At 40.8% G+C, this 26,374-nt stretch overlaps 1 protein-coding gene across 1 annotated transcript in view; it reads left to right on the top strand.

Annotated features, from left to right (window-relative positions):
- The window catches only part of MDN1 (midasin AAA ATPase 1), a 131,670-nt gene that overhangs the window by 62,198 nt on the left and 43,098 nt on the right, over positions 1 to 26,374 (top strand). The window contains exons 51-70 of the mRNA XM_060753035.2: positions 178 to 310; positions 849 to 958; positions 3,147 to 3,280; positions 3,731 to 3,891; positions 4,406 to 4,526; positions 6,098 to 6,308; positions 6,515 to 6,737; positions 7,509 to 7,635; positions 8,332 to 8,502; positions 9,908 to 10,122; positions 10,681 to 11,068; positions 13,569 to 13,678; positions 14,068 to 14,761; positions 16,361 to 16,522; positions 18,373 to 18,646; positions 20,702 to 20,937; positions 22,704 to 22,799; positions 23,058 to 23,152; positions 23,270 to 23,394; positions 24,951 to 25,088. Of these exons, the coding sequence (XP_060609018.2) occupies positions 178 to 310; positions 849 to 958; positions 3,147 to 3,280; positions 3,731 to 3,891; positions 4,406 to 4,526; positions 6,098 to 6,308; positions 6,515 to 6,737; positions 7,509 to 7,635; positions 8,332 to 8,502; positions 9,908 to 10,122; positions 10,681 to 11,068; positions 13,569 to 13,678; positions 14,068 to 14,761; positions 16,361 to 16,522; positions 18,373 to 18,646; positions 20,702 to 20,937; positions 22,704 to 22,799; positions 23,058 to 23,152; positions 23,270 to 23,394; positions 24,951 to 25,088 (3,924 nt within the window). The remainder of the gene's footprint in view (positions 1 to 177; positions 311 to 848; positions 959 to 3,146; positions 3,281 to 3,730; positions 3,892 to 4,405; positions 4,527 to 6,097; positions 6,309 to 6,514; positions 6,738 to 7,508; positions 7,636 to 8,331; positions 8,503 to 9,907; positions 10,123 to 10,680; positions 11,069 to 13,568; positions 13,679 to 14,067; positions 14,762 to 16,360; positions 16,523 to 18,372; positions 18,647 to 20,701; positions 20,938 to 22,703; positions 22,800 to 23,057; positions 23,153 to 23,269; positions 23,395 to 24,950; positions 25,089 to 26,374) is intronic.

Consider the following 26,374-nt stretch of genomic DNA (forward strand, 5'->3'; position numbering starts at 1 on the left):
CACTTCATCCTGTGTTTTTGAAATTAGGAAGGTTAATGAGAGAAATTGACACTCTCTTTGGGAGTTTCTTTTTTAGCATATTGCAGGGAATGATTCCCCACGTACTCTCTGTTTCAAAGACTGAGGAAAAAAGAATTCTTTTTTATGACTATTCCTCCTATTCAACTGTCTTTTTAGATGATCATGTGATTCCTATGGATCTCAGGTGGAACATGCAATGCTTGGATATGATAAGCAATTCAGTGGATTTTGATGCAGAAGTGGAACATTCAGACCAGCTGTTAATTCTTCTGAAGTCACTTTCAAATCGGTGGGTTTAATAATCTATATCTTTCTATGCTGACTAGGGCAGTTAAAGCTTGCCACTCCCATGATTTGGAATTTGAGAACTCTCAATACGCAGGCAAAATGAGATTGCTGGTGGAAAAAGGAAGAAATCGAGATACACCCACGAAAACTAGAGATTTGGTGGGGCATAAGGTGTAGTAGTAGTAGTTGTTGTTCCTTTGAGTCATTTTTGATATATGGCAATCCCAAAGCAAACCCATTATAGGATGTTTTTGGCAGAACATGTTTAAAAGGGGGTTGTGTTTGTCTTCCACTGAGGCAGAGAGGGTATGGCTTATCGATGGTCAACCACCGTATGCAGCATGGAAAATATGTATTTTTCTGGGCAGGGCCCATTTCCCATTACTATTCCATACTACATCTCATTTCTTCATGTGTACATATAAACTTGTCAAGATAAAATTAAGTTTGTCTTGTAAGATTTTCTCTTAATGGATTGTGATTTGTTTTCCCTCTTTTAATAATATAATAATATCCAAATATTTTTAATGTTGTTGCAGGGCAATTCTATTTCTAGATCGGGAGAAAAAGAGTTATATTGAAAGGAGCTTGATTAATATGAAAAAGCCAAGAACTAGTGCTTTGAGGGTATCTCTAGATTTCCATAAAGGTACCTATTATATTTCTACAATTGCTTTATATAAAATCGGGATCCTGACATTTTGTGAACCTTAAATAAGCTACAAGTAGATGCTTTTGAACTGTGGTGTTGGAGGAAAGTTCTGAGAGTGCCTTGGACTGCGAGAAGATCCAACCAGTCCATCCTCCAGGAAATAAAGCCCAGCTGCTCATTGGAAGGAAGGATACTAGAGACAAAGTTGAAGTACTTTGGCACAATCATGAGGAGACAGCAAAGCTTAGAGAAGACAATTATGCTGGGGAAAGTGGAAGGTAAAAGGAAGAGGGGCTGACCAAGGGCAAGATGGATGGATGGCATCCTTGAAGTGACTGGACTGACCTTGAAGGAGCTGGGGGTGGTGACGGCCGATAGGGAGCTCTGGCGTGGGCTGGTCCATGAGGTCACAAAGAGTCGGAGACGACTGAACGAATAAACAACAACACAGGAACCAGTAATATATCAAGTTGCATACATATTGACATTAGAATTCCCATATGAGCTTGTATAGTTATTTACAATCTACTTGTAAATGACTATACAATCCTTGTCCCATGTATCTGTTCCACTTTGCTTGAAGAGATCCAGAGTACACAGTTCTTCTGTATTGTAGCTCTTTATAAACCTTCCTGGGAAAAGGTCTCATTGAACGCAATGTGCCATAACTCTGATTAAACACATATAGGCTTCTACCACCAAGATGGAAAACTCATGTTTTCAAGGGGTTATGAAAGCTAAGTTTTGAATAACTTTTCTTCTGTTTGGGGCTCATTCCTTCCCATGTAAACCTTTTTAAAAACCAACCCGAGAAGGCTATTAACTGAAATGGTGGTGGTGAGAATGAGGATGGTTTTAACAAATCAGCCTGATTCTCACTGTATTTTTGAATTGTGAGTTGGATCAAATGCTTCCATCCATGAATGGCGAACCTCCTTCTGTTAGTGAACATATTTAGTCAAGATGATTTACAAATGGAAATGAATAAGAAGTTTCAAAGCATAAAAGGAAGACAAAAACAGTGTTTTAAAAATGTTACACTAACGTGTTTCCCCGAAAATACTCAAAAAATAAGCTGTAGCAGGATTCCTAAGCATTTGCGCAATATAAGCCATACCCCAAAAATAATGATAGGTGTGGCTATGCATCATACCAACATGGAGCAGTAAAGGTGACCGTAGATCTGCAGGCAACACCATCAACAAGGTCGGCTTCCCCAATCAGGTCCCAGTTGTTCTGTGCATGCTGCATGCTGAGGCATAGAGAGAGACATAGTAAGTCAAAGTAAAAGTCTCCTCAGTGAAGTGAGGAGCAGGATGCTCTGATTTAGGTATTGTGTGTTTCCTCATGGGGAAGAAGTAAAGCTGCGGCTGCCATTTTACTCAGCACTGTGGGTCTGTCTCACCCAGCACCAACCAGCAGCAGTCTGTAGGTCTCTCCTCCCCCCACCCTGCTCCCAAACACCAGAAAAGCTGCTGTAGATTGTTGTACCATACTTAATAAAAATAAGACTTCCCCTGAAAATAAGCCATAATGTGTCTTCTTGTGGAAAAATAAAATATAAGACTATCTTATTTTCAAGGAAACAAAGTATTACATTGTGATAAGTAATACCACACAGTGGTGAATGAGAAAGAGAAACCTAGGTGCTGTGTGAGTATTTTTAAGAAAAGAAGCAGTGTTATACCAACTACAGTATTACTATGTACAGTTTTGACAGTTAGTGGCTCTCTCAAGATTTTGGGCGTCAGTCTCTATCAAGCGCTACCTAATATATTTTAAGAGAAGCTGCCTGGAATTGAACCGGAGAATATGCATATAAACATATACTATACTCTGGAGTTATGACTCTCTTGAATTGGTTGGCCCTCCTATTTTTTTAAAAAACAAACAAAATGTGCACTATCTGTACAGATGAAAATGGTATGAAGAGATGATATGAGATTATATTTTGAGTTTTCTGGGGTCATGTTGAACGGTCAAAGGAAAAGACTTTACTGCAGAATAGTTCATTGATTCATAAACTGCACTGATTTATACAAGGGTTTTTCATTGGTGAATGCTGAAGATCAACTCAGGAATTTATTTAATTAAAGGCAGGCATTCTATTAGTTGATTGTGTAATGTGTACCAGATGGAGTTACTTGTTTTTTCCTTTTGGTTTAATTTCAATCTTGAAATGAAGACCCTGGAAGCCATGCCTCACTTCCACATGCAATTGTGGCCAATCTTGCCTCCTTTTTTGAACTCTGGGATGCCTTCCTGTTGCACTGGGTGAAATCTACTCAAGTTGCTGTTTCTGATGAAAAATTGTTTGAAGTAAGTAGGCCACACACATATATTTCATTCTAGTTTCTTGAGATTTAGTTTCATTCTAGTTTCTTGGGTTTTATTGATTTCTTATTCCTGTTGTTGTTATCATCATCAATGTCCCTCATTTTCCCCAGTTTGGTCTTCACTGGTCTTCTCAGCTGCTGCTTTTCTAAACATTTACATATGCTAGGAATAAGCCATGAATCTGTGCTCAAATTTGAGAGCAAGTCCTCTTTGCTATTTCTTCCTGAGAGTTGGTGAACCCACTGAAAAGTTATGGGATGATCCAGCTAAAAGAAATTGGGACCTTATTGGCAGTACCTGTTCAGTTTTCACAGCCCTTTTGTTTCTAAGAGTTTGTGATTTCCTAATACAAACCTATTATTTCTCCTCTTGTAACATATTGCTGTATACAATCCTAAGCTGGAAAAAGTAATCCTTTCAATTTTCTTCTAGATATTACAGTGCTTATTGTGGCGTGACAGGTTTTGGAAAATGTCTGATGTTGTAGCAGTGGATTCATCTGGTTTGGCCCACCTGTCTCTTCATTGGCACTGGGTTGTGAAGCATTTAATCAGCAGGATACCTCACTTGTTGAGTGGATATGAGCAGCAAAAGTGAGTGGTCCAAAGTCATTGCCTGCAGTGCCACAAACAGAGCTGTTTTAACAATAATTCATCAATGCTCTAATTACAGACATGTTTTAATACCACCCATGTTGATAACAAGAATAGTAATGCAAATTTCTTTGTGTTTGGTTGTGTACATTTGGGAAGATGATGGCAGCGAGAGATGAAATACAGTTTCCTGAAGTCAGTGTGTTGGAATGTTTTTTCAGCGTTGTTTAGCTCTCTTGTAAGAGCAAATTGACTAAATTGTAATCATGAATAGCCATGTTTGCTTAAATTGTAGGGGCAGGTATATTACCTTCACAGAGATCCTTGTTCATATGCTTAGTGTGCTCCTGAAAATGGTTATGGCTTCGCATGTAATTTTATGAAAACCATCGATTTACCAAATACTGAGATTAATTGATTTATCAAGATTCTTCATATATACCATGCATGCATTGTACAATCTTTTTCTCTTGAATATCTGTATTATAATTTGATTCCTTCTCTTCATGTCAAGGCTTTCCAAGGATATCCAGTCTGTGTCCCAGCAAATCCAGTCCTGTCTAGCCGATTCTGCTGGTGCGAATGTCTGTATTAAGAAGTTGCAAAAATCTGCCAGAAAGCCTCTTCCTTTCAAGGTATGATATATTGCTGAATTCTACTGAGTTTTTTTTAATGATTTTTATTAATGAATAACATAAACATTAAACTTGTTGAACACACAAGTAATTAAAATATCTTTTTTTAAAAGAATGTTAGAAGCATGTTACACTGCTACTCTTCAACAGAACTTTAGAGAAAGTTGTGCCTGAGTAACAAACATTCATAATTGGATATCTAAGTGTTTAAAAGCTTTTTCAGCTCCCAACTGTAAGTGGCTATGATTCAGTGAGAGTGCTCATGTGTTGTCTCCTGAAGGTCACTTATTGAATCCTTGGCATTTTTGATAATGCTTGGATTGTCTAAAAGCTTGGGCAGTTAACCTGTTCATTGTAAACACTTATACTTGACTGTATCTCCAAAGAGTTGTCATAAAGGTAAAGGTAAAAGTTTCCTATGACATTAAGTCTAGTTGTGTCCGACTCTGGAGAGTGGTGTTCATCTCCATTTCTAAGCTGAAGAGCTGGTGTTGTCCATAGACACCTCCAAGGTCATGTGGCCAGCATGGCTGCATGGAACGCTGTTACCTTCCCACTGAAGCGGTACCTATTGATCTACTCACATTTGTTTGTTTTCAAACTGCTAGTTTGGCAGAAGCTAGGGCTAACAGCGGGAGCTCACCCCACTCCCCAGATTTGAACCGTCAACCTTTCAGTCATCAAGTTCAGCAGAACAGTAGTTTAACCTGCTGTGCCACAAGGGGATTCGAGCATTTTAGTAAATAGAGCCATTGTTTGGAGGTTGAAATTGTCATAGCAGAGCACTTGATGAACCAACCTGGACACAGCATATTATTTGAGAACACAGAAATGCTGGACCACTCTAATAACACCATGTCAGGCTACACAGAGAAGCCAGTGAAATCCACAAGCATGTGGACAATTTCAACAGAAAGGAGGAAACCATGAAAATGAACAAAATCTGGCTACCAGTATTTTTAAAAAAACGATGGAATCAGGACAGTAAATAAAGAGCAACACTCAGAAAACGGGAAATCCAAACAAGAAACAATCAGGGCCAGTTAACACCTCCCAACAAAGGATTCCCCCAAGCAGGAAGCTTTAAAATGGCAAGGCAATTTCAGTGCTAATCAAGGTGGCCAACTGCAACTTTCACACTTGCCTCAAGCAGACAAGAGTTCTTTCCCCCACCCTGGGCATTTCACAGATACATACACCCCAGTTGCCAGTTTGCAACAGACCCCATCATCTCTGAGGATGCCTGCCATAGATGTAGGCAAAATGTCAGGAGAAAATGCTTCTGGAACATGGCCATACAACCTGGAAAACTCACAGCAACCCAGTGATTTCGGGCATGAAAGCTTTCAGCAATTCAAATATAAAATAGTTAAAATCCAATACTCATCATTTTTGTTCATTTAGATGGGGCCCATCCATGTCTCTTATTCTGTCTTGTCTCTCCACTCACATCAACCATTTCAGTTCTGCTGTAGATGTTTTATGCAAGCATTCTAGCAAAATAAGATAACAGTTCAGACTATTCATTGTCATTGAATCCCCCCCCCCCCCATTATTCTGAACATCGGCAGGAGAAAGAGGTAATAGAAACTGCCGCTCAACTGAGGAAACTTTCCAAAGCACTTAATGTCCTGGATTTGAGGCCTGTTGTTGTGGATGATCAATGGCAGAAGGAGATCTGTATTTTGAAAACTGTTGCCACAGAGTGGAAGCTGAAATCTTTGCTACTTCAAGCTCAAGGCCTGGTTCTCAGAGCCAATCATCTGAAGGACATTTGTTCAGGTAAAGCATTTCTTGTATTTGACAGTCTGTACTAAAAATGTTGTAAAAGCATCAGTATTACTAGCTGTTTTAAAAAACAACAACCAGGGAATGGTATATTTTCTATCAACTTTTGCTGTAGTGTTTCTTCCCCCCAAACACTTCTTAATTATTTTGAATGTATTTGATGATAAAAATTCTAGTTGTAGTTCCTTTATTTATTACAGGTGAATTGCAGGCTTTGGTGAATCACCAGCATTCAAAACTGAAGGAAGTAGGAGTCTTGGTTGAGTCTTCAGGAGAAAAGCCTGCTGTGGCCAAAGAGGTGGATCCTGCCCTGCTAACTCAACTCTCCAACCGGGTGCAACTCTGGCCTGCCATGGAGTATCTAGCTGTTTTATGGCAGTACAAACTGACCTCTAAGTGTATGGATCAGGCATACTTACAAAGGTGAGGGAATTTTTCTGAGGACACAAAAACCTGCCTCAGCCCTGTAATTAATATATATTAATTAATCAGTCCTCCGCATTCGCTGGGGTTAGGGTTAGGGTTAAAAGTGAAAAACTGCAAGTAATAAAATTGCTATATTTTTACCTGGGAAAACTATCTTGGGATCCCTAGTTTTTCCAGCATGACTCTATGGTCATGTTCTGCTGGATTGTCCTGAAGAACCTACAAATTTCTAGCAAGGTATTCTCTTAGGAGTCTCTGGATTTTCCAGCATGACTCTATGATCAATTTTCAGCAGAAATTGATCAGAGAATCACACTTGAGGACCTAAAAGTTCCTATAGATAATATTTTAATGAAATCGGTGAATGATCACATCCACAGAAATCAAATCCAAAAACGTAAAATGGTGATTGTATTGTAACTATGAGACATTACAAGAGCATCTCATTGTCGTTCTCTTTATTAAAGATATTTTCTGCCTTCCTCTGTTCTCCAGAAAATAATAATAATAATAATAATAATAATAATAATAATAATAATAATAATAATAATACGGCTCGAGGTGTAAGGAAGAGTGGTGATTTAAACTTCCCTTTTTGTGATGGATAACACAAATTTGTTTAACAAGAATTTAAGATGACTAAAAAAACATTCATAGCAAATGAAGGAATGGCTCTTCCATTTTCTTTGACTAGGCGTCCTCTCATATGGCAATCTTATGGAGTATCAGCCAGTGCAGAGTTTTAGCTTGCTCTTTTTTCTTCTTCAGGAAAGACAACAACAAGCAATTAAGCATATATTCAGAAATAAAGCAATTTATTGCTTTTTGCCTTAAATTCACACCAGCTACCTCTCAACACCTTCATGGACTTTATTACCTGTTGGATCTGTGTAAGGTAAAAATAATGGTTTGTTTTCATTTTAGTAGAATATCAGCTTCTTCTTTTTCTTTAGCAAGCAGTATGATCCACTTCTTTATGTTTTTACATGAAAAGTGGTGATTTAAGCTTCCCTTTTGTGATGGACAACCTATTTGTTTAACTAAAATTTAAGATGACTAAAAAAACATTCATAGCAAATGAAGGAATGGCTCTTTCTTCCATTTTCTTTGACTAGGCGTCCTCTCATATGGCAATCATACTCCCAATACATGGTTGTGTGGAGGTTAAGTCTGTTCTTATCTGTTAAGAGGCATCTGGGAGAATCAATTGAGATGTGGAAGAAGTGTTTGTAAATTTTTAACAACTAGGAAAAGCTTCATTTTCAAGTTCTGTGTGTTGCTCTCAGCTCTCATGCCACCCCTTCCTTCCCTTCTCTTTTTGACCCCCCTCCCCCTTTCTAGATAAAGAGTGGGCAACTGTGGCTCTCCAGTTTTTGAGCTGTGTTTCCCATAAATCATCCTCATTTGTTATGCCCATTAAGACTGATACAAATCATAAGCCAAAAGCTGGAGGCTCACTGTTCCCCACTGGGTAGCTTTTTGACCAATATCACAATTCTTCACAAACAGAGCAAACATTTTATTATACCATGTTTTTTTTAAATGAAGAATTCTGAGAGCTCTTATGTTTTTCATACTGCCCATATTTTAGGTCTCTGCAGAAGAAATTTCTTTCTTGTGGTCAGAACTGGTGAGCACGGCTTTAGTAGCATTCTGGAACAGTACTGTAACCTCGGATCCAGAACGTTGGCTCTCTTGGCAGCCACTATCAAAGGCAGAAGAGAAAAAGAGGCCCAAATCTCTCATGGACAAGTCTCTTAAGGTTTGTGTAGAAAATGCTGCATTTTAAAACTTTGGTCAAGGCCAGAGGTTCTCAAACGTTTTCAGCTGTAGAGCCCTTTTTACAGCAAAAGTTTATGGTAGGGCCCCAAGAAATGTTATTATATTATATTATTTTATATTATATTATATTAACACAAAAACACATATAATATTATATTTATATGTGTGAGTATCAAACATAGGCAGATTTTTTGATCAACATAAGTTTAATAATATTTCAGTGGAAGACCCCAGGGCCAACCAGTCCAGCCTCCTTCTGCCGTGCAGGAAAAGCACAAACAAAGCACCCCCTGAGCAGTAGGAGAGAAATAGGGTTTTGAAAGCAAGGAAGTGGCGGGGAGGATCTGAGTATTGAGGAATGTGAGTAAAAAGACTTTGGTGGCAAGGGAAGTGAGGAAAAGGGGCTTTTGAGAGTGAGGAAGGAGAGGAAAAAAGGCCTTTGAGATTGAGGAAGGCAAGGAAAAAAGACTTTTGAGAGGGAGGGAGATGAGGAAAAAAGGCTTTTGAGAGTGAGGGAGGCAAGGAAAAGGGGCTTTTAAGAGTGATGGAGGGGGAAAAGGCTTTTGGGAGTGAGAGAAGCAAGGAAAAAAGGTTTTTGGTAGCCAGGAGAGGAGCAGGAAAGGAGAGCAAAAGCTTGGAGGAGGAGGATGAAGCAACTGTGGAGCCTCTCAGTATGCTCAACACACTTTGAGAACTGCTGGTCTAATCACTTTGAACATAGTTTTATAACATAGCAAGCTACTTTTACACGCTAATTGGACCTTGCGGCAAAATATTGCTGTATGGGGACCTCATGGTCACAGTGCTAGCAATGCTAGCCAAAGGCACTCCACATTGAAGTCGCAACACAGACCTGCTCCTATGTCTTTCTGTGCTTTGGGGCTCCTCCCAGTGGAACACAGAGTGTATCTCTGGCATATGTTAGTGTTTGGGCAGGTATCGGTGCCATGTGGATCTTATAAGCCAGGAGTCGGTAACTAGAGGAGTTGAGGGCCATTTCTCATTCCTGCAGCCACTCTCCCAATGGAAGCACTACCAGTACATCATCCATGGTTGAGACTGATGTGATGTCACTTCCAGTTTAGTTTTCAGCAGAAATGTCCAAATCGACTTGGTGACGGTGGGGTGAGGGGGTTTAGAGAACAAAACTGCCACAATTTGCAAAGATTTGCGGGGGCTGCCAGAGAGGGGCTTGCAGACCGTATAGTACCCTGTTTAGACTTGACTTCAGTGTTTTTCAGGTCGCTCTGAGTTCTATTTCATAACATGTTCTCTGAAATGTCCCAGCTTCTTAAGATCATTGGCATACTATTTTTTTTAAATAATAAAGCGTGAAAGATGCTTACCAATGCTTTAAATGTACATTTTGATCTTTGTTAATTTAGGGTGTGGGTATTTTGAGTCGAGCAGTTTTCTCCAAGTGCCTCGCTGAAATTCTAACTAGCAGCAGCAAGTGGAGCCAGTGGGATGTGAGAGGCCTCCCTGTTCTTTCCGCCTCCAACGTGACGCTAGGCGAGTGGCTGGAGAGAGCACAGCAGCTGCAGGAAGTCAGCACAGTTCTCTGGACAAACCTGGCCTTTTCTTCCCTAGCTGACTATAGGTATGAAACAAGGTCTGCTTTCACACACCTGTCTGCTAAAGCCATTTTTTAAAAGAGCCTTTATCACCAAACTTAATGGCTAACTTTAAAGTAGTATGTTTAAGAATGGGTTCCTAATGCTCAGGTTCTCCAGGGTCGTGTTGTCCTCTTGGTGTGGCCATGACTCAATGTACACATTAAAAAAAGGTAAGGGTTTCCCTTGGCATTAAGTCTAGTCGTGTCTTGGGAGTCATGTTTGTCTCCATTTCTAAGCCGAAGAGCCAATGTTGTCCATAGACACCTCAAAGGTCACGTGGCCAGTAGGATTGCATGAAGGGCCGTTACCTTCCTGATGGAGCAGTACCTATTGATCTACTCACATTTGCATGTTTTCGAACTGCTAGATTGACAGAAGCTGGGGCTAACAGCGGAACCTCCAACATTTTGGCCAGCAAGTTCAGCAGTTCCTGCTGCACCACTGGGAGCGTGATAATCCTAGGATGGCTACATCTGGCTCTGGGATCCATCAAGCTACTGATCCCTTGAAATTGAAATGACCCTTGCTTTTTGTCCTTTCAGGTCAATAGACTCCAAGCTCCAATGTGGGATGTTATTTCGACTGCTTCTGGCTCTTAAAGACCAACTTTCAACAGAACTGCAAGAAGAATATTGCCAAAACTGTGACAGGCTTTCTAGCAAAGATCCAGTGGCTTTTCAGTACATTTGCAAAGTACTTAGGGATGTAGCTACTCGGGACATGCTGCCTGAACAGCTTCTCTGCCTTTGGCTGACTTGTTTACAGCAAGTCTTTGGGAAGGAAGGAGGAGCCCAGAACTTGCCCGAAGCAGCTCAGGGAGGCTGTCTTTGGGTAAACCTGGGCCTTCTGCAGGTCCATCTGTGGGTTCCACAAACTCACTTTGATCCTGCAGCAAAAAGAGAATACAAACTCAAGTATGCTGAAGAAGAGGTGAGTACGTGGCACTTTTCTGTATTTTCTTGTCCACGACAGTAGGATTTATACATGCTGCTAATGTTTCAAAGTTGGTAAATTGCAGCAACAGTTGAAATTCAATAAACATGTAATAAAGCACCATTAGAAGTATTCCATATGGAAATAAATAAAAAACAAATTTTCAACTCAAACTCATGTAATATGGCCTTGTATTTTTGGTAATTAACGTGGAATCCTTTTGTCTGTATAAAGATATAAGCAAAAGTTCTGGGAGCAGGCTAGAGCTAAGGAACAGGGCACTTTCATCCCATGCCCTGTTCCTGAGCTACAATTTGCACTATCCCATTCCCTCGTCTTGTTTACAGTTTGGTCATGTCTTACGGTAGTTGTTACTAGAGGTCATTGGGTGTTGTTCTGAGTTTTAAATTGTTGTTTTATATGCTATAATTTTACTTTATTGTATTGTACTGTGTGTTTATTTCATGTTTTGTTTTAGACACTTAGTGTCATATATAAGCTGCCACATTGGCAACCATCTTTGAGAGTTCTTGGAGAACGGGAGAAGTTCCAGCAGATTGGAGGAGGGCCAATGTGGTCCCAATCTTCAAGAAGGGAAAAAAGGATGACCCAAACAACTACCGTCCGGTCAGCCTCACGTCGATACCGGGCAAGATTCTGGAAAAGATTGTTAAGGAAGCGGTCTGCAAACACTTAGAAACAAATACAGTCATCGCTAATAGTCAACATGGATTTATCAAAAACAAGTCATGCCAGACTAATCTGATCTCTTTCTTCGATAGAGCTACAAGCTGGGTAGATGCGGGGAATGCCGTGGATGTAGCGTACCTGGATTTCAGTAAGGCCTTCGACAAGGTCCCCCATGACCTTCTGGCAAGGAAACTAGTCCAATGTGGGCTAGGCAAAACTACGGTGAGGTGGATCTGTAATTGGTTAAGTGGACGAACACAGAGAGTACTCACTAATGCTTCCTCTTCATCTTGGAAAGAAGTGACGAGCGGAGTGCCGCAGGGTTCCGTCCTGGGCCCGGTCCTGTTCAACATCTTTATTAATGACTTAGATGAAGGGCTAGAAGGCATGATCATCAAGTTTGCAGACGACACCAAATTGGGAGGGATAGCCAATAGTCCAGAGGACAGGAGCAGGATTCAAAACGATCTTGACAGATTAGAGAGATGGGCCAAAACTAACAAAATGAAGTTCAACAGTGACAAATGCAAGATACTCCACTTTGGCAGGAAAAATGAAATGCAAAGATACAGAATGGGGGATGCCTGGCTCGAGAGCAGTACGTGTGAAAAATATCTTGGAGTCCTCGTGGACAACAAGTTAAACATGAGCCAACAATGTGATGTGGCGGCAAAAAAAGCCAATGGGATTTTGGCCTGCATCAATAGGAGCATAGTGTCTAGATCAAAGGAAGCAATGCTACCCCTCTATTCTGCTTTGGTTAGACCACATCTGGAATATTGTGTCCAATTCTGGGCACCACAATTCAAGAGAGATATTGACAAGCTGGAATGTGTCCAGAGGAGGGCGACTAAAATGATCAAGGGTCTGAAGAACAAGCCCTATGAGGAGCGGCTTGGGGAGCTGGGCATGTTTAGCCTGAAGAAGAGAAGGCTGAGAGGAGATATGATAGCCATGTATAAATATGTGAGAGGAAGCCACAGGGAGGAGGGAGCAAGCTTGTTTTCTGCTTCCTTGGAGACTAGGACGCGGAACAATGGCTTCAAACTACAAGAGAGGAGATTCCATCTGAACATGAGGAAGAACTTCCTGACTGTGAGAGCCGTTCAGCAGTGGAACTCTCTGCCCCGAAGTGTGGTGGAGGCTCCTTCTTTGGAAGCTTTTAAGCAGAGGCTGGATGGCCATTTGTCAGGGGTGATTTGAATGCAATATTCCTGCTTCTTGGCAGGGGGTTGGACTGGATGGCCCATGAGGTCTCTTCCAACTCTTTGATTCTATGATTCTATGATTCTACAAGGCCCTTTGGGGAGATGGAGGCAGGGTACAAGAATAAAATTGTTGTTATTATTATTATCATCATCATCATCATCATCATCATCATCATCATCATTATTCTAAGTTATTAGAGCCCTAGCTGAGATTTGCCATTCTTTTTGCAAGAGGGATTTCTTTGGGAGGCCAGAACACACGGCATATTAGCACCAGCTGTCTTTTGTTCTTTGCCCTCGTCCTCTGGCAGTCAGTGATATATTCACTTTCTGCAGATTTTGGGAAAGATGCTCTTAAGATTTCAGCTATCAAGGCCAGTGGCTATACTGTCTGGTGTAGGAAAAATAACTTTTTGAGGTCTTTATGTATCATTAGAGATCTCCTCCCCTATTATGAATATATACCCTTACTAATGTGCTAAAGACTTGTCAGAACAGGAATAACATAGAACCTGAGTACACCAAAACAGTTCTTATCTCCATTGGGATAATGGCAGATCTTTACATTAACCCCTAACTATTTTGTCTCATGCCTTTAGTTACACCATCTAGAATGTGAATGGAAGACACACAGTCTGTCAACAGAGTTGAACACAGGGAAGGATCTTGAAGATGAAACTATCAGCAATCACTGTCACCCGCACATTAGGTAACTGTAATGTTTTCCATATATGAAGGAATGAGACCAGTGTTTCCTATTGGATCATGAGCCCAAATCCTGTCCTTGAGAATTTAAGCTTGGTAGCCAGATTCTTACTCTGTTCTCATGTGCAATATGCCATCTGAATGATGAAAGAATGAGAGGAGGAATGTTTCGGTGATAACAAGCTTGCCATGAATGTCTCTTTTGCTTCTCGTTCAGTTTGCGGAGGGTTTGAAAATATGTTTTAAAATTGTTTCATATCTATCCATGTCTTCAAAAATTAGAGTGGTGCTGTCTAGTTTTCATTAATGGATCATAAGTTTGCATTAATGGTGTTTTCAGTAGCACCTTTTAAGCCACTGTTGACAGCCTAACCTATGACATTTACATCTTAGGTTGTTATGCCAAAGAATCCAGACGCTAAAGGACGAAATTGCCAGCCTTCACCGAAAGCAAGCCTTCAGACCACAAGTTCCTTCGTATGAGCTTTTGTATCGGGAAGTTCATCAGTATGCCAGCAGCATTGCTCAGATTTCAAAAGTCCAGGATCTCACAACCCGCCTTTTGCAGTTCCTCCACACGGATAAATCCCAATCTCTCCTACAAAACATGCTGAATGAGGAGGCAGCTTGGCAGCAATCGCAACATCAATTTAGGAAACGTTTGGCAGAGGAGTATGCCGCTTTTCCCGATGTGGTTATTCCTCTACAAGCTGCCATTTTGCAGATGCAGCATGGCATTAGACTTCTGGCATCTGAAGTCCACAGGACAAGCTTTACAAAATTTGTCAGCCCAATGAAGCTCAACACCCTTGTTGCTTCACTACTCTCCTTCCCTTCTGTTGGGAGCACCTTCCCTACTTATCTTTCCCAGGCAGAAGCTTTGTGCTCCCTGAACTCTCTGGACGTCCTTAAAGGCCTTAAGTCATTATCTCTTAAATACTCCAAAGAAGGATCTGACAGAGAGCAGATGGTGCATCTTACTCAGGAGCAGCTGCTGGTGAATGCTTTGCTGTACCTCCATTGTCATGTTCTGTGCAAGGGAGAACTAGACCGTCAATCTCTGCAACTTTTCAGACATTTGTGTCAGGTACAGTTTCCTAACACTAAAAATTCATTGATTTATTATTCAATCTTTCTTCTTACACAGGACCTGAGGCACCTATATTTTAAAAACTCAGATATAGTTTAAATATTATTTATACAAATAAAAAGGGGCCACAGTGGTGGAGCAGGTCAAACCGCTAAGCTGCAGAACTTACTGACCAGTTTGGCAGTTCGAATCTATGGGACAGGGAGAACTCTCATTGTTAGCCCCAACTTCTGTAAACCTAGCAGTTCGAAAATATGCAAATGTGAGTAGATGAATAGGTACCTCTTTGGGGGGAAGGTAATGGCACCTTGAGTCCCCTTTGGAGTAGAGAAAGGTGGAGTATAAATAGGGTAAATAAATAAATAAAGTAGTGCTCCAGGCAGTCATGCTGGCCACATGACCTTGGAGGCATCTACAGATAACACTAATTCTTCGACTTAGAAATGGAAGTGAGCACTACTAGACTTAATGTCAAGGGGAAATCTTTACCTTTATTCATACAGATAAAAAGTTAACAGTGCAATTAAAGAGAACTTGCAAGGTGTAGTGGCTTGAGCATTGGAGAACAACTCTGGAGACCAAATTTCAATTCCCCTCTTGGCCATGAAAAGCCAGTAGATGAGGATGGCATGTCCACTTGAGTTTCCTGCAATTCATCTGCCATTTCATCAATGAGGGGAAATGTAGTAAGCAGGGATGGTCTTAATGTCAAAGTAAAGGCTTCCTCCAAATGGCACATCTGCACCTTTAGGAGTGACTGTTTTACTAATCAACCTCCATTCAACAGCCATTTTCATTTTCAAAATCCACTTTTAAAATCTCTTCAAGTGCCAGTTCATCTATACCTATGTATCTTTGTATGGAGAATCACTATGACTGGCTTTGAATAAAAGAAAGGGAGAACAAAGAAGAGATAAAAACAGAAAATAGAGAGTTCAAACTTTCTTTCCAGCAGTTGTACCTATATAACTATGCAACTAACTATAACTATATTACTATTATTTCTTCCTTGCCTTCTTTTCCTTCCTGATACAGATAAAGACTGGGCTAGGTCCATTTACTAGATGAGTTCTTCTCTGCTGGCAGAGACTGATACATTGGGAACTTACCAGGAAGGTCAAGAATGGTTCTTTACTGTATGTTCTTAATGTATCTTTATACAAAGAAAGTTTACAGTACATAACTGTTTTGGAAAACACAAATAAATTTATTCTGGAAATGCAAATCAAGCTGAACTGGAAGAAAACCTCAACTCCAAAACCCTAGATAGTCTGGTCCTAACCGTGATTGAAATAAGGCTTCAGAACAGTCTATATCAGTGATTCTCAACCTGTGGGTTCCCAGATGTTTTGGCCTTTCACTCCCAGAAATCCTAACAGCTGGTAAACTGGCTGGGATTTCTGGGAGTTGTAGACCAAAACACCTGGGGACCCAAACGTTAACGAATACAATGTATAGCACTTACCTGTTATTTCCATATAGGAGGGGTCACAGAAAATGACTTTGCAAAATAGAAATGAGCTGTGACTTATGTGAGGTTTGTATGAATGAACCTATTGGACTTTCTCAGTTCCCATAGTGGCTTTTACTTCTTAGGTAATTGTAAATGAATGGGATGAACAAGAGCGTCTGGCCCAAGAGGAGGAGGAAAAAAAGAACAGCCTTTATAGGTACAGGAATAAAAGCCATGGAAGTGGACTCACTGAAGAGGAGGAGGAAGAGAGAGATTTCAGGAGGAAATTCCCTCTTCATGAGAAGGTAGGCAGCTATTACTTTAAATTTTCAGCTGCTTTGGCAGGATTGTGTGCAGGGAACACATGGGTCCAAAAGAAAATATAAATAGCTTGATTGCCGGGAAGTAGATCAGACTGAAATGCAGCAAGACTTCTGTTGCACTTATGTGTGACATGTTTAGTCCTGTTAATACCATGTTTCCATTGCTTTGAGGAGTGCAGTTAGGACTAATTGATTGATATTGGCCATAGTGATCCATGTATCCCTTCCACTGACTGGTGTGTAAAATAACCTTTGAAGTTGTGTGAAAGAGTCAACAAATACTAGTCATGTGCATTCGGGACTTACTTTGATCCGTTTCAAGTCCCGGCTTTCAGAAGGGGCCCCGATCCGTTTTCATCAGAGCCTCCCAAAATCGGGAGGTTAGATTTTTTTTTGTTTGTTTTCAGAGCCAAAAGATCCATTTTCTTTTGGCCCATTATTGGGGGGAGGGGACTTTACCCTAGGTCCCAAGTGCCTGAGCATATCAGTGCAGGCTTTGGGCCTATGCATCCGGGCTCCTTACTCTGCGCTCGGCTGCCTGGGTGCATATTCTCAAAGCCTGCACCTGTGGGTCCAAAGTACTCAGTGCTCGGCCCCAGGCCCTGCCAGGCCCTAAGCAATTGATCCGAAAAGCAAGCTTGGAGCTGGTACCCGCTCCTGCCTGCCATTTGTATCGATTCCAGGAGGGGCCTTTCTATTTTGTGCCATACGAATGGATGGAAAAAATAGAAACACGAATCAAACAAATGGGACAAATTTCGGGCCCATGACTAACAAATACAATCATATGTATCCAGCCTCTTATGCAGATTTAGAGGCTTTGCATTTAGTTATGCTTTTGTTTAATAAATGTATAGAGCTGTTTTGAATAGTAAAATGTCAATATGTTTGCAGATGTCTGTTAGACCTCTTTTTTTGTAAACACTCTGATAGTACAGGGTGAGGCAGCAAAACTTCCTTTTTTCAAAACTTAATAAAACCCATTGTATGAATCAGATTTTTTTAATAATGTATACGCATACCTAAAGTTTCGTAGTTTTGAAGATCAAATTAGGTAGGTGACATCCCCCATTCTCCATACACTGAGTAAACCAATTTCTGGCGTTTGTCATGACTCTTGCCAGCATAGCAGGCGTTATGTTGGCTATTTCTTCCTGGATGTTGGTCTTCAAATCTTGCAGGGTCCTTGGACGGTTCACATAAACACGGGATTTCAAAAAAACCCATAGAAAAAAATCAAAAGGGGCCAAATCTGGAGAGCGAGCCGGCCACTCCAAATCCACTCGAAAAGTAGGCCTCAATGGCAAAAGCACGCTCCTCGCTGTTCCAATGCACGATGGCAACTGAACTGTGTCAGGACAAAACTTTATGCTCCCGCCTCTCGAACGAGACTACTAGTTCTCCGCTACGTCTTCAACCGACTGAATGGCACACATTTTAAAAAAGGAAGTTATGCTGCCTCACCCTGTATATAAATGATTTAGGCAATTCTGTTGCAGTGATCGTTCCTCCATCTAATGCAGCTCATGTGTCTTCTCTATAGTCTTTTATTTTATGAGAATTCATCTGTTTGCTATTAATCACAGTGTAAAGAAGATTCCTAAGAAGAAGTTAGGTACATTAGTATAGGATTGTAAATGTAATGACCCAAGGCTACAAACAACTTCCTCTCCATGTAGCTACAGATGCAACAAAGTAATTGAGCAGGTGTCATTGGCAGATCTGTTTTATGTACAGATAAGCCTTAAAATGCACAAGATTTGTTTTTGAATTAAAAGCACAATGCTGTAAGGTGACATTTAACCATTTTAATATTTATATATGTGATTCAGGACTTTGAAGATATTACATCAGAGGCAAGCCTTGAGGGAAAAATGGAAATGGAAGATGGTTTGGAAAATGAAGAATCTCCTGAAAAACCTCTCCTTTCCCATCACTCAGTGAAAACAGTCATGGCGATTCATCAACAACTTTGCCTTCTGTTTGCACGATCTCTGTGGTATAGACAAAACCTGCCCACCCAGCAGACTAAGCATAATTTGAGTGCATTTCTTTCCTGTTACCAGACTGGTGCATCACTTTTGGCTCACTACTATCCTTTGATTGGTAAGACTTTGTTCTTCTGTTTTCAAGTACACTGTAGTCCAGTGCCTTCTTCCTACAGGGGAACATTTTGACTTGTGCACAGATTCGTTTTAACCATTTCCCTTCAGCCAAACTGGCTTTTTTTACTCTACCAGATGGCCATAACGGCAAGGGTCCAGCCATCACGTTTTCCCGTCCGTAACAGGACCACATGACAGTCGATCACGGCTCCTTCTCCCCTATTTGGCATCACAGTTGCATCCTGGCTTCAGTGTATTTTTAGCTTGGCTTGGCTTCTTGGTCTCTCTCTTGAATATTTTTTTTATTTTTCTTGATTTTCTTGTTTTTTTTTAATTTAGTGGGACTGACTGGGAGTTGGGAACATGTGGGACGGGTGGGTGGGGTGCGTGCGTGCGTGCATGTGTTTGGGGTCTTGGAGAGTCACCCTTTTAGCTTCTTTCTCTCCTCCCCTCCTCTCCTTTCAGAAAATACTTCTAAGAGATAATAATTGATATTAATAACAATAATCCCAGAAAACAAAAAGGGAAGCCTAATTCTCAGAAAACTGCTACCACCTAGTTACCTCTCCTGTAGAGTAGAAAGTTGAAACAGCTTTAAGGAAGCAGAAAGGCGTGAGAAGGAAACAAGGTAGGCACTACAGGCAAGGCCTGCAGTGCAATCAAGAGAAAAGAGAGGGCTTTTAAAAGGAAGTCCAGGGTAGGATAGTTCCAGGTTATCGCTCTTCCTTCCCTGGGAAGCCTCCTTAAAATGCCTTTGAAAGCTGCATGTAGAGCAGCTTTCACGTCTCTGCAGCACCTATGACGCCTCTGCAGCACCTATGACGCCTCTGCAGCACCTATGACGCCTATCTCCTCTAGAGCAGAAACAGCTTTAAGGAAGCATTAAATCCAGGTCTCCTCTACAGATGAAAGGGAAAGAATCGCAGAAGAGTGATATCTGAACTCTGATGCTTTTTGATCCAAGTCTTAAGGATATAGGGACAGACAATGCAATTGCCTGAATTGACAGGAAGGGGAGCCCAGGGAGCCCTCTCCATTGCCGCTAATGGGTGGGATCTAGCCGTATTTTTCGGCTGCGGTCCAAAAACGCCATCCGGCTGCATGCCCATTTTCGGGAGGCATGCAAAAGCAGATACGGAAGTCTAGAGGTATCTGGCCAGCGGAAACAGATCGAGGTTCAACTGAAATGCACAAGCCTATTGTCTACCATAGGGACATCTCAATCTCCATTGAATTGCAGAAGATTTTACACTACACACCTGTTTCTTTTGGGCCTTCTGCTATTATGTGTTAAACCTGAGAGTGCAGCCCAGATGATGTTATTCATACTGGCCATCCACAGATCATTGCTGGTTTGCAAACCATTAATTGTTGGTCTGTGTTGAGTGTCCTGGAAGCTATGTAAATATAGTAATACTGTGACACAAAAGTGGCTCTGGTCCCTGGTACACTGGGAGAAGACTTGCATCACATCATGTAGCTTGAGACACACTGCAGATGCATATGTTCTAAGGCACTGTTTCTTAACCCTGGGGGTCAGGACCCCTGGAGGGGTCGTGAGGGGGTGTCAGAGAAGTTACCGAAGACCATCAGAAAACAGTATTTTCTGTTGGTCATGGGGGTTCTGTGTGGGAAGTTTGGTTCAATTCTATCATTGGTGGAGTTCAGAATACTCTTTGATAGTAGTTGAACTATAAATCCGAGCAACTACAACTCCCAAATGATGGAATCAATCCCCCCCAACCCCACCAGTATTTGAATTTGGGCATATCGGGTCTTTGTACCAAATTTGGTCCAGTGAATGAAAATACATCCTGCATATAAGATACTTATATTATGATTCATAACAGTAGCAAAATTACAGTTGTGAAGTAGTAATGAAAATAATGTTGTGGTTGGGGGTCACCACAACATGAGGAACTGTATTAAGGGGTCACAGCATTAGGAAGGTTCTAATCCGCTGTTCTAAGGGATGATGTCCCTGCCCCCATGGTTCTGTTTGCTCTTTACCTACTGTTCCTTTTTGTTTTGCCTTTCCGCCTCACCCTGAATTTAGGTTCTGAAATGAATGACAACCTGCATGGCAGCCAACTTCTAACTAGCACAGTACTCCAAAATACACTTTTTGAAGAAGGTGCTTCAGAACTGGCTCTACAAAATGAAGGGCCATATGACTTCTATCATGATCCTAATGTTCAACAAGTACGGCAGTGTCAACCTGTGCTTGAAAACTTCACAAAAGAAGTAAAAGGACTGTTAAAAGAATGGCCTGAACACCCTGCTCTTGTCCAGGTAAGGCGTGGCCATAAGCTTGCCTCTTGGTATCAAAAATGGATGTTCAATATTGGTTGAATAACCATTATTCAATCTACGTTTGCTTTCATAAATAGTCCCTGTATTACATGGGCAGTACTTTTCACAAATCCAGAGTTCAAATGTGAGTTCCTTACATTTGATAGTCCATCCATTCTTGATAGATTGAAAAATCAGTTATGCATGTATAATTTTAATTATATTACTAATCTGAAGTTATTACCCTGTATTTACTCGAATTTAGTGCGCCATTGAATGTAATGCACACTGATTTTCAAAATCCTGAAACAAAAAACATATTTACTGGCGAATGAAATGCGCAGCTGCAAAAAGTGCATTCTTTGAAATTTGGCCAGAAAATATATTCATTATAATTTCTGCCTTCTTAGAACTGCTTCTTTAAAAACCAAAGGGTTAGGATACCAAATCTTCCAGAAACTGGAAGGAAAACCAGAGAAATAGGTAACCCTTCCTTCAAGGAGCGTCTCTTCCTTGGGTGAATCTATGCTATAGAATGGATGCAGCTTGACACCACTTGTCAATGGTGTGGAATCCCGGGAGTTGTAGTTCTACAAGACGTTTAGCCTTCTTTGCCAAAGAAGACTGGTGCCTCCCCAAACTACAAATCCCAGGATTCTATACATTCAATAACTGTTTTCTCAGCGTTATCAAAAAGCATACATGTTTCCAGTATAGTTGCATCTTAGGTGATTCCAGAGTCCTTGGGTGAATATGCACTGGAATTCATACAGTCTGACACCACTTTCACTGCTATGGTTCAGTGCTATGGATTCATGGGGGCAGTAGTTTACAAGGTCTTCAGTCTTATTTGCCAAAGAATGCTGGTGCCTCACCAAATTACAACTCCCAGGATTGCATAGTACTGAGCCATGGAAATTAAAACTGGTGTCAATCAGCATTAATTCTGCAGTATATATGCATCCTAGGAGGGTTATGCTGAGGTCCTAGTCTTTAGTCCCCAAATATCATTAGAGTTGCAAAAGGGAAACGTAAACAAATCACATGGAAAACTCCCCTAATTTACTGGAATGAATTATGGGGACTAAATTCTCCAAAGGCAGTTACCCCAAAAAATAGGATTTAGAATCTGTGCCTGAGGATTCTGGGGCTAATAGTTTAGGGAGGGGTTTTCCCATTCTCATTAAGATAAGTCCTGGGCTCACTGAACTACAAGCCCCAGAACTCTGCAGGTTTTTAGAATGGGGCAGGAAAGTCCTATCTGATCTTGTAATGGTGAAACCACAGACCATATTTTCGTTCTTGGGGACCACTGATGGTCCACGGACCTCCAGTTGGGAACCACTGCTCTTGACCCAGACCCACTCATCCCCATGTACCAGGGAGCAGCTGCTGTGATTGACAGTTTGATCTCCTGTCACTCAGAAAGCAGCTATTTGAGCAGGATTGTCATAATTCCCCCTCACTTCAGAGGTCATTCATGTGGGAAGGACTAGAAACATCAGTTTTTTGTTTGTTATTAGCAAGGGAGCAGATCCTTATTGTTTGCAGCCGCTGCTGTCTAGTAAGTGGGGAATGTGAACCTTCATTCTCGCTATATGGTCCCTAAATTAGAGAATGTGTATTCACTGTGAATATAAAATAATTACATAAAAGCACAACATTAGGTTGTGCATTTAAAAAATGAACAAAAAACCGCCTCTTGGGAATAGTTCTTTGGAAAGCAACAGCCAAACATATTATGATCTTTCATTTTCATTTCACAGATCCTGGTTGTGATAGACAGAATCTGTAGTTTTCCACTCTCCAGCCCTCTCTCAAAGTTCCTCAATGGCCTGGAGATTTTGTTGGCTAAGTCGCAGGTCAGTAGCACATGCACTTCTGTGTGTATGCATTCATATGTGCATGCATTTGTTGTGAACTTCATAAACTTTGATGGTTCAGTTGTGTTTTAATAAGCAGATTTACTGATAATGATTCTACCACTATATATATGCAACAAAAGCAGTTAGATTGGCAATTTGAAGCATAGATAATTGGCATGAAAAGTTTTTTCATCATCTTGCCTTGTTGCTCTGCAATGTGTCCTCTTGTTTAAAATGTGTCCCTTTCCCTTTTAGGACTGGGAGGAGAACGCTAGTAGTTCAGTGTCTCTGAGGAAACACCTTGATTTGGTCACTCAGCTGATCTTCCAGTGGCGTAAACTAGAACTGAGGTTTGTATTGTTGGCTCAATTTGGGCTGAGTATTTACAAAAGACTTATTGTGGGAATGAACCAAAGCATTGAGACAAATGTGATTCATTCATTTCTCCTTACTCTCTTAATTGTCAGTTGTTGGTCTGCTAGCCTGGACAACACAATGAAACATCACTCAGAAAAATCAACGAAACACTGGTTTTCAGTCTATCAGATGATTGAGAAATACAGACAGGAACAAACAGAGAAGAAAACTGAAGGTAACTTGAATGGTGTTATAGAAGGAGGAGGAGGCATAAGTCTCCCTTGTAGTAAAAGTGCACACAACAAAGGAAATGTTCTGTCTACTGAGTTTCCCAAAATACCATATGTACTCCTTAGTATAGATTCCTTTGGGGTCTTTTGTTAAGTTTGAAAATGTTATAGTGTACACCCAAGTAGTCAGGTGTAATGCTCACCTCCCTATGCTAACGTTTTGAGATCTTTGTATTGACACCAGCATATTCTTTTGTTTGCTATTAGTTTCAAACCAATACTGCTTTTTCTGCTCTTATGTTTATGTAGCTGTGAATTTTTTCCATTGCCCAGGTCAAACCTAATAAAGACAACTTTTGTGTAGCGCATTTCGTGAACTCCTTTCTTCCCTCACTTGCTGGTGTCAATACAGAGGTCCTTGCTTGTTCCTACGTTTTAAATCAGAGTTCCAGGTTGTACCAAAAGCAGAGAATTCTAATATGAAATAAGACAGCAAAGGATGTATTGTGCAAGCTACACAGCCATTCCCAACTTTATATTCCACAGCCTATTTAGCCCTTCTTGACTTAGGCTACTTTTAAGTATGTGTTGGAGTGTGTATGATTCCTGCACAATTTGATCTTTCCTATATTAAAAGAATAGAGAAGCTGTGGCCTTCCAGATTTTGGCAATAGCTGTCAGGAGCTGATGAAAAGAGTGTAGTGCTATCTGGAAGGCCACAGTTTCTGATTATATTTTGGAAAATGAAGCATGAAGTTATGAATTTAGATTTTTTTTTTGTCCTGTCAGGAGCGGCTTGAGAAACTGCAAGTTGCTTCTTGTGTGAGAGAATTGGCCGTCTGCAAGGACTTTGCCCAGGGGATGCCTGGATGTTTTGATGTTTTACCATTCTTGTGGGAGGCTTCTCTCATGTCCCCGCATGAGGAGCTGGAGCTGATAGAGGGAGATCATCTGCGCTCCCCACAGATTCAAACAGTCTTTAGTCCTGCTGGCACAGGGGTTTAACCCACTGTGCCATGGGGGCTCCTATGGATTTAGATCAGGCATGGGGAAATATTGTTTATCTAAATCAGACATGGGCAAACTTTGGCCTTCCAGGTGTTTTGGACTTCAATTCCCATTATTCCTAATAGCCTATTGGATGTCAGGAATTGTGGGAGTTAAAGTCCAAAACACTTGGAGGGCCAAAGTTTGCCCATGTCTGATTTAGATAAACAATATTACTGCCTTTCCCTCTTTTTTATTGAACCAAAGTTCTTGAACTGATTGAAATAGGATGGAGGGGAGACTATGGAGGAAAGTTTCGTAGACAGAGGAAGTTATAGGGGAGAGTGCATTTATATTCTTCAAATTGGATTCTGAATCCTTAACTGTAGATTACAAGAAGTCTGCGTTTTATATCTACATTGTATAATAATTTAGGGGGAGAGAGATGGTCGATTTGATTGTAACCACGCTTTAAAAATAGTAAGTCAAAGCAAGTCAGTAAGTCAGAATGGCATCTTGTCTTATGTCTCTCCCCTCTCCCTTTCTTATAATTCCATTTCCATCAAACTGATAGACATGAATTTAGAAGCAGTGGTCACGACGCTGCAGGCTTTCATAGAAGGATCCTCACTCGGGCAATTTCATGTTCGGCTTCAGATGCTCTTGGAATTCCATTGTCAAGTCTTGTTGATGCCGCAGGTGGAAGGAAATGGTAGGTGGATATGTAATATTTATATCTTGTCCTTTATCATTGGATCTCAGGACAGCATAAAGGTAAAAATAATGCTATGAGATGGCGAAAACCTTTTATTCTTAAAAAAAGCCCAAAGTGAATCAAAAGTTTTTGACCATTGCATAGTAGCACATGGAGCCTAATTTCATTTAATTCTTTCACCTTGATGGTGTGCTTTCCAGTTCTATGTTGTGATCCTAGCGTAAAGTGAAGAAGCATACACTATTTCTAGCAATTCCAAATTTGAAACAATAGAATACTTTAAACAGGTTAAAATCATATAGAGCAAGTTATTATGTTATAAAACCATTTTAAAACTTTAAAGTACTTATTGTTTATGTAGATTTGAAAATTAAGTTAGGCCCTAAAGACTTAGTTTAAAAACAGTGTTTTGACTTAGCACCAAAAATAAGTCAGTGCTCATCGGTCTACTAAAGACAGAGTATTCCATAAATTTAAAATGGGTTAAAATTCTTCCTGTCTCGGTGGTCAATACATTGCTTCTGGGAAATTGAATATATGCCGGTTGCATGTAGATCAGCAGGTTCACTCTTTTCTTCTTAATGCAAAATTCATCACTGTTTCTGTGCTCCCTAGGATTTCCTAGTAGACAAATCTTATCCTGCTTCCATGAGTTAAGACATTATGCATCAGACAAGCTTCAGCTGCCTGTTTCACAAATGGAATTATATGTTATGCTAATTTGTGTGTGTGTGTCAGGAGCGATTTGAGAAACTGCAAGTCACTTCCGGTGTGATAGAATTGGTTGTCTGCAAGGATGTTGCCCAGGAGACGCCCGCATGTTTGATGTTTTTACCATCCTGTGAGAGGTTTCTTTCGTGTCCCTGCATGGGGAGCTAGGGCTGAGACAGGAGCTCACCCTGCTCCCCGGATTCAAACCACCAACCTGTCAGTCAGCAGTCCTGCTGGCACAAGGGAGTTGTGCTTATTGTGAAGGATTGGCTGCCAGTCTTTAGAGAAGCAGACTTCAGTTTCCTAATCATTTTAGTTCCTCCCTGTATCAGTATCCTACATCTGCTAAATGTCTTGCTGAAATCTGGGGGGGGGGGGGGAATCTTCCAGTTGCTTTTACTTCCATCAACCTCAGATCTCATGGCCAAATGCCAGAGATAGAGTGAGTTGTAGAAAGAAATAGAATCCAGGGAGACTTATTTTGGAGAGATCTCCTAGTGGAGATGTTTCTTTAAAAAAAATAGAAGATTGGTTTAGTTTATTTTCATGTGTTAGGTTATCAGCCTCTTGAA

This window comes from Anolis sagrei, chromosome 1 (assembly GCF_037176765.1).
Source record: "Anolis sagrei isolate rAnoSag1 chromosome 1, rAnoSag1.mat, whole genome shotgun sequence".
Classification (NCBI taxonomy): Eukaryota; Metazoa; Chordata; class Lepidosauria; order Squamata; family Dactyloidae; genus Anolis; species Anolis sagrei.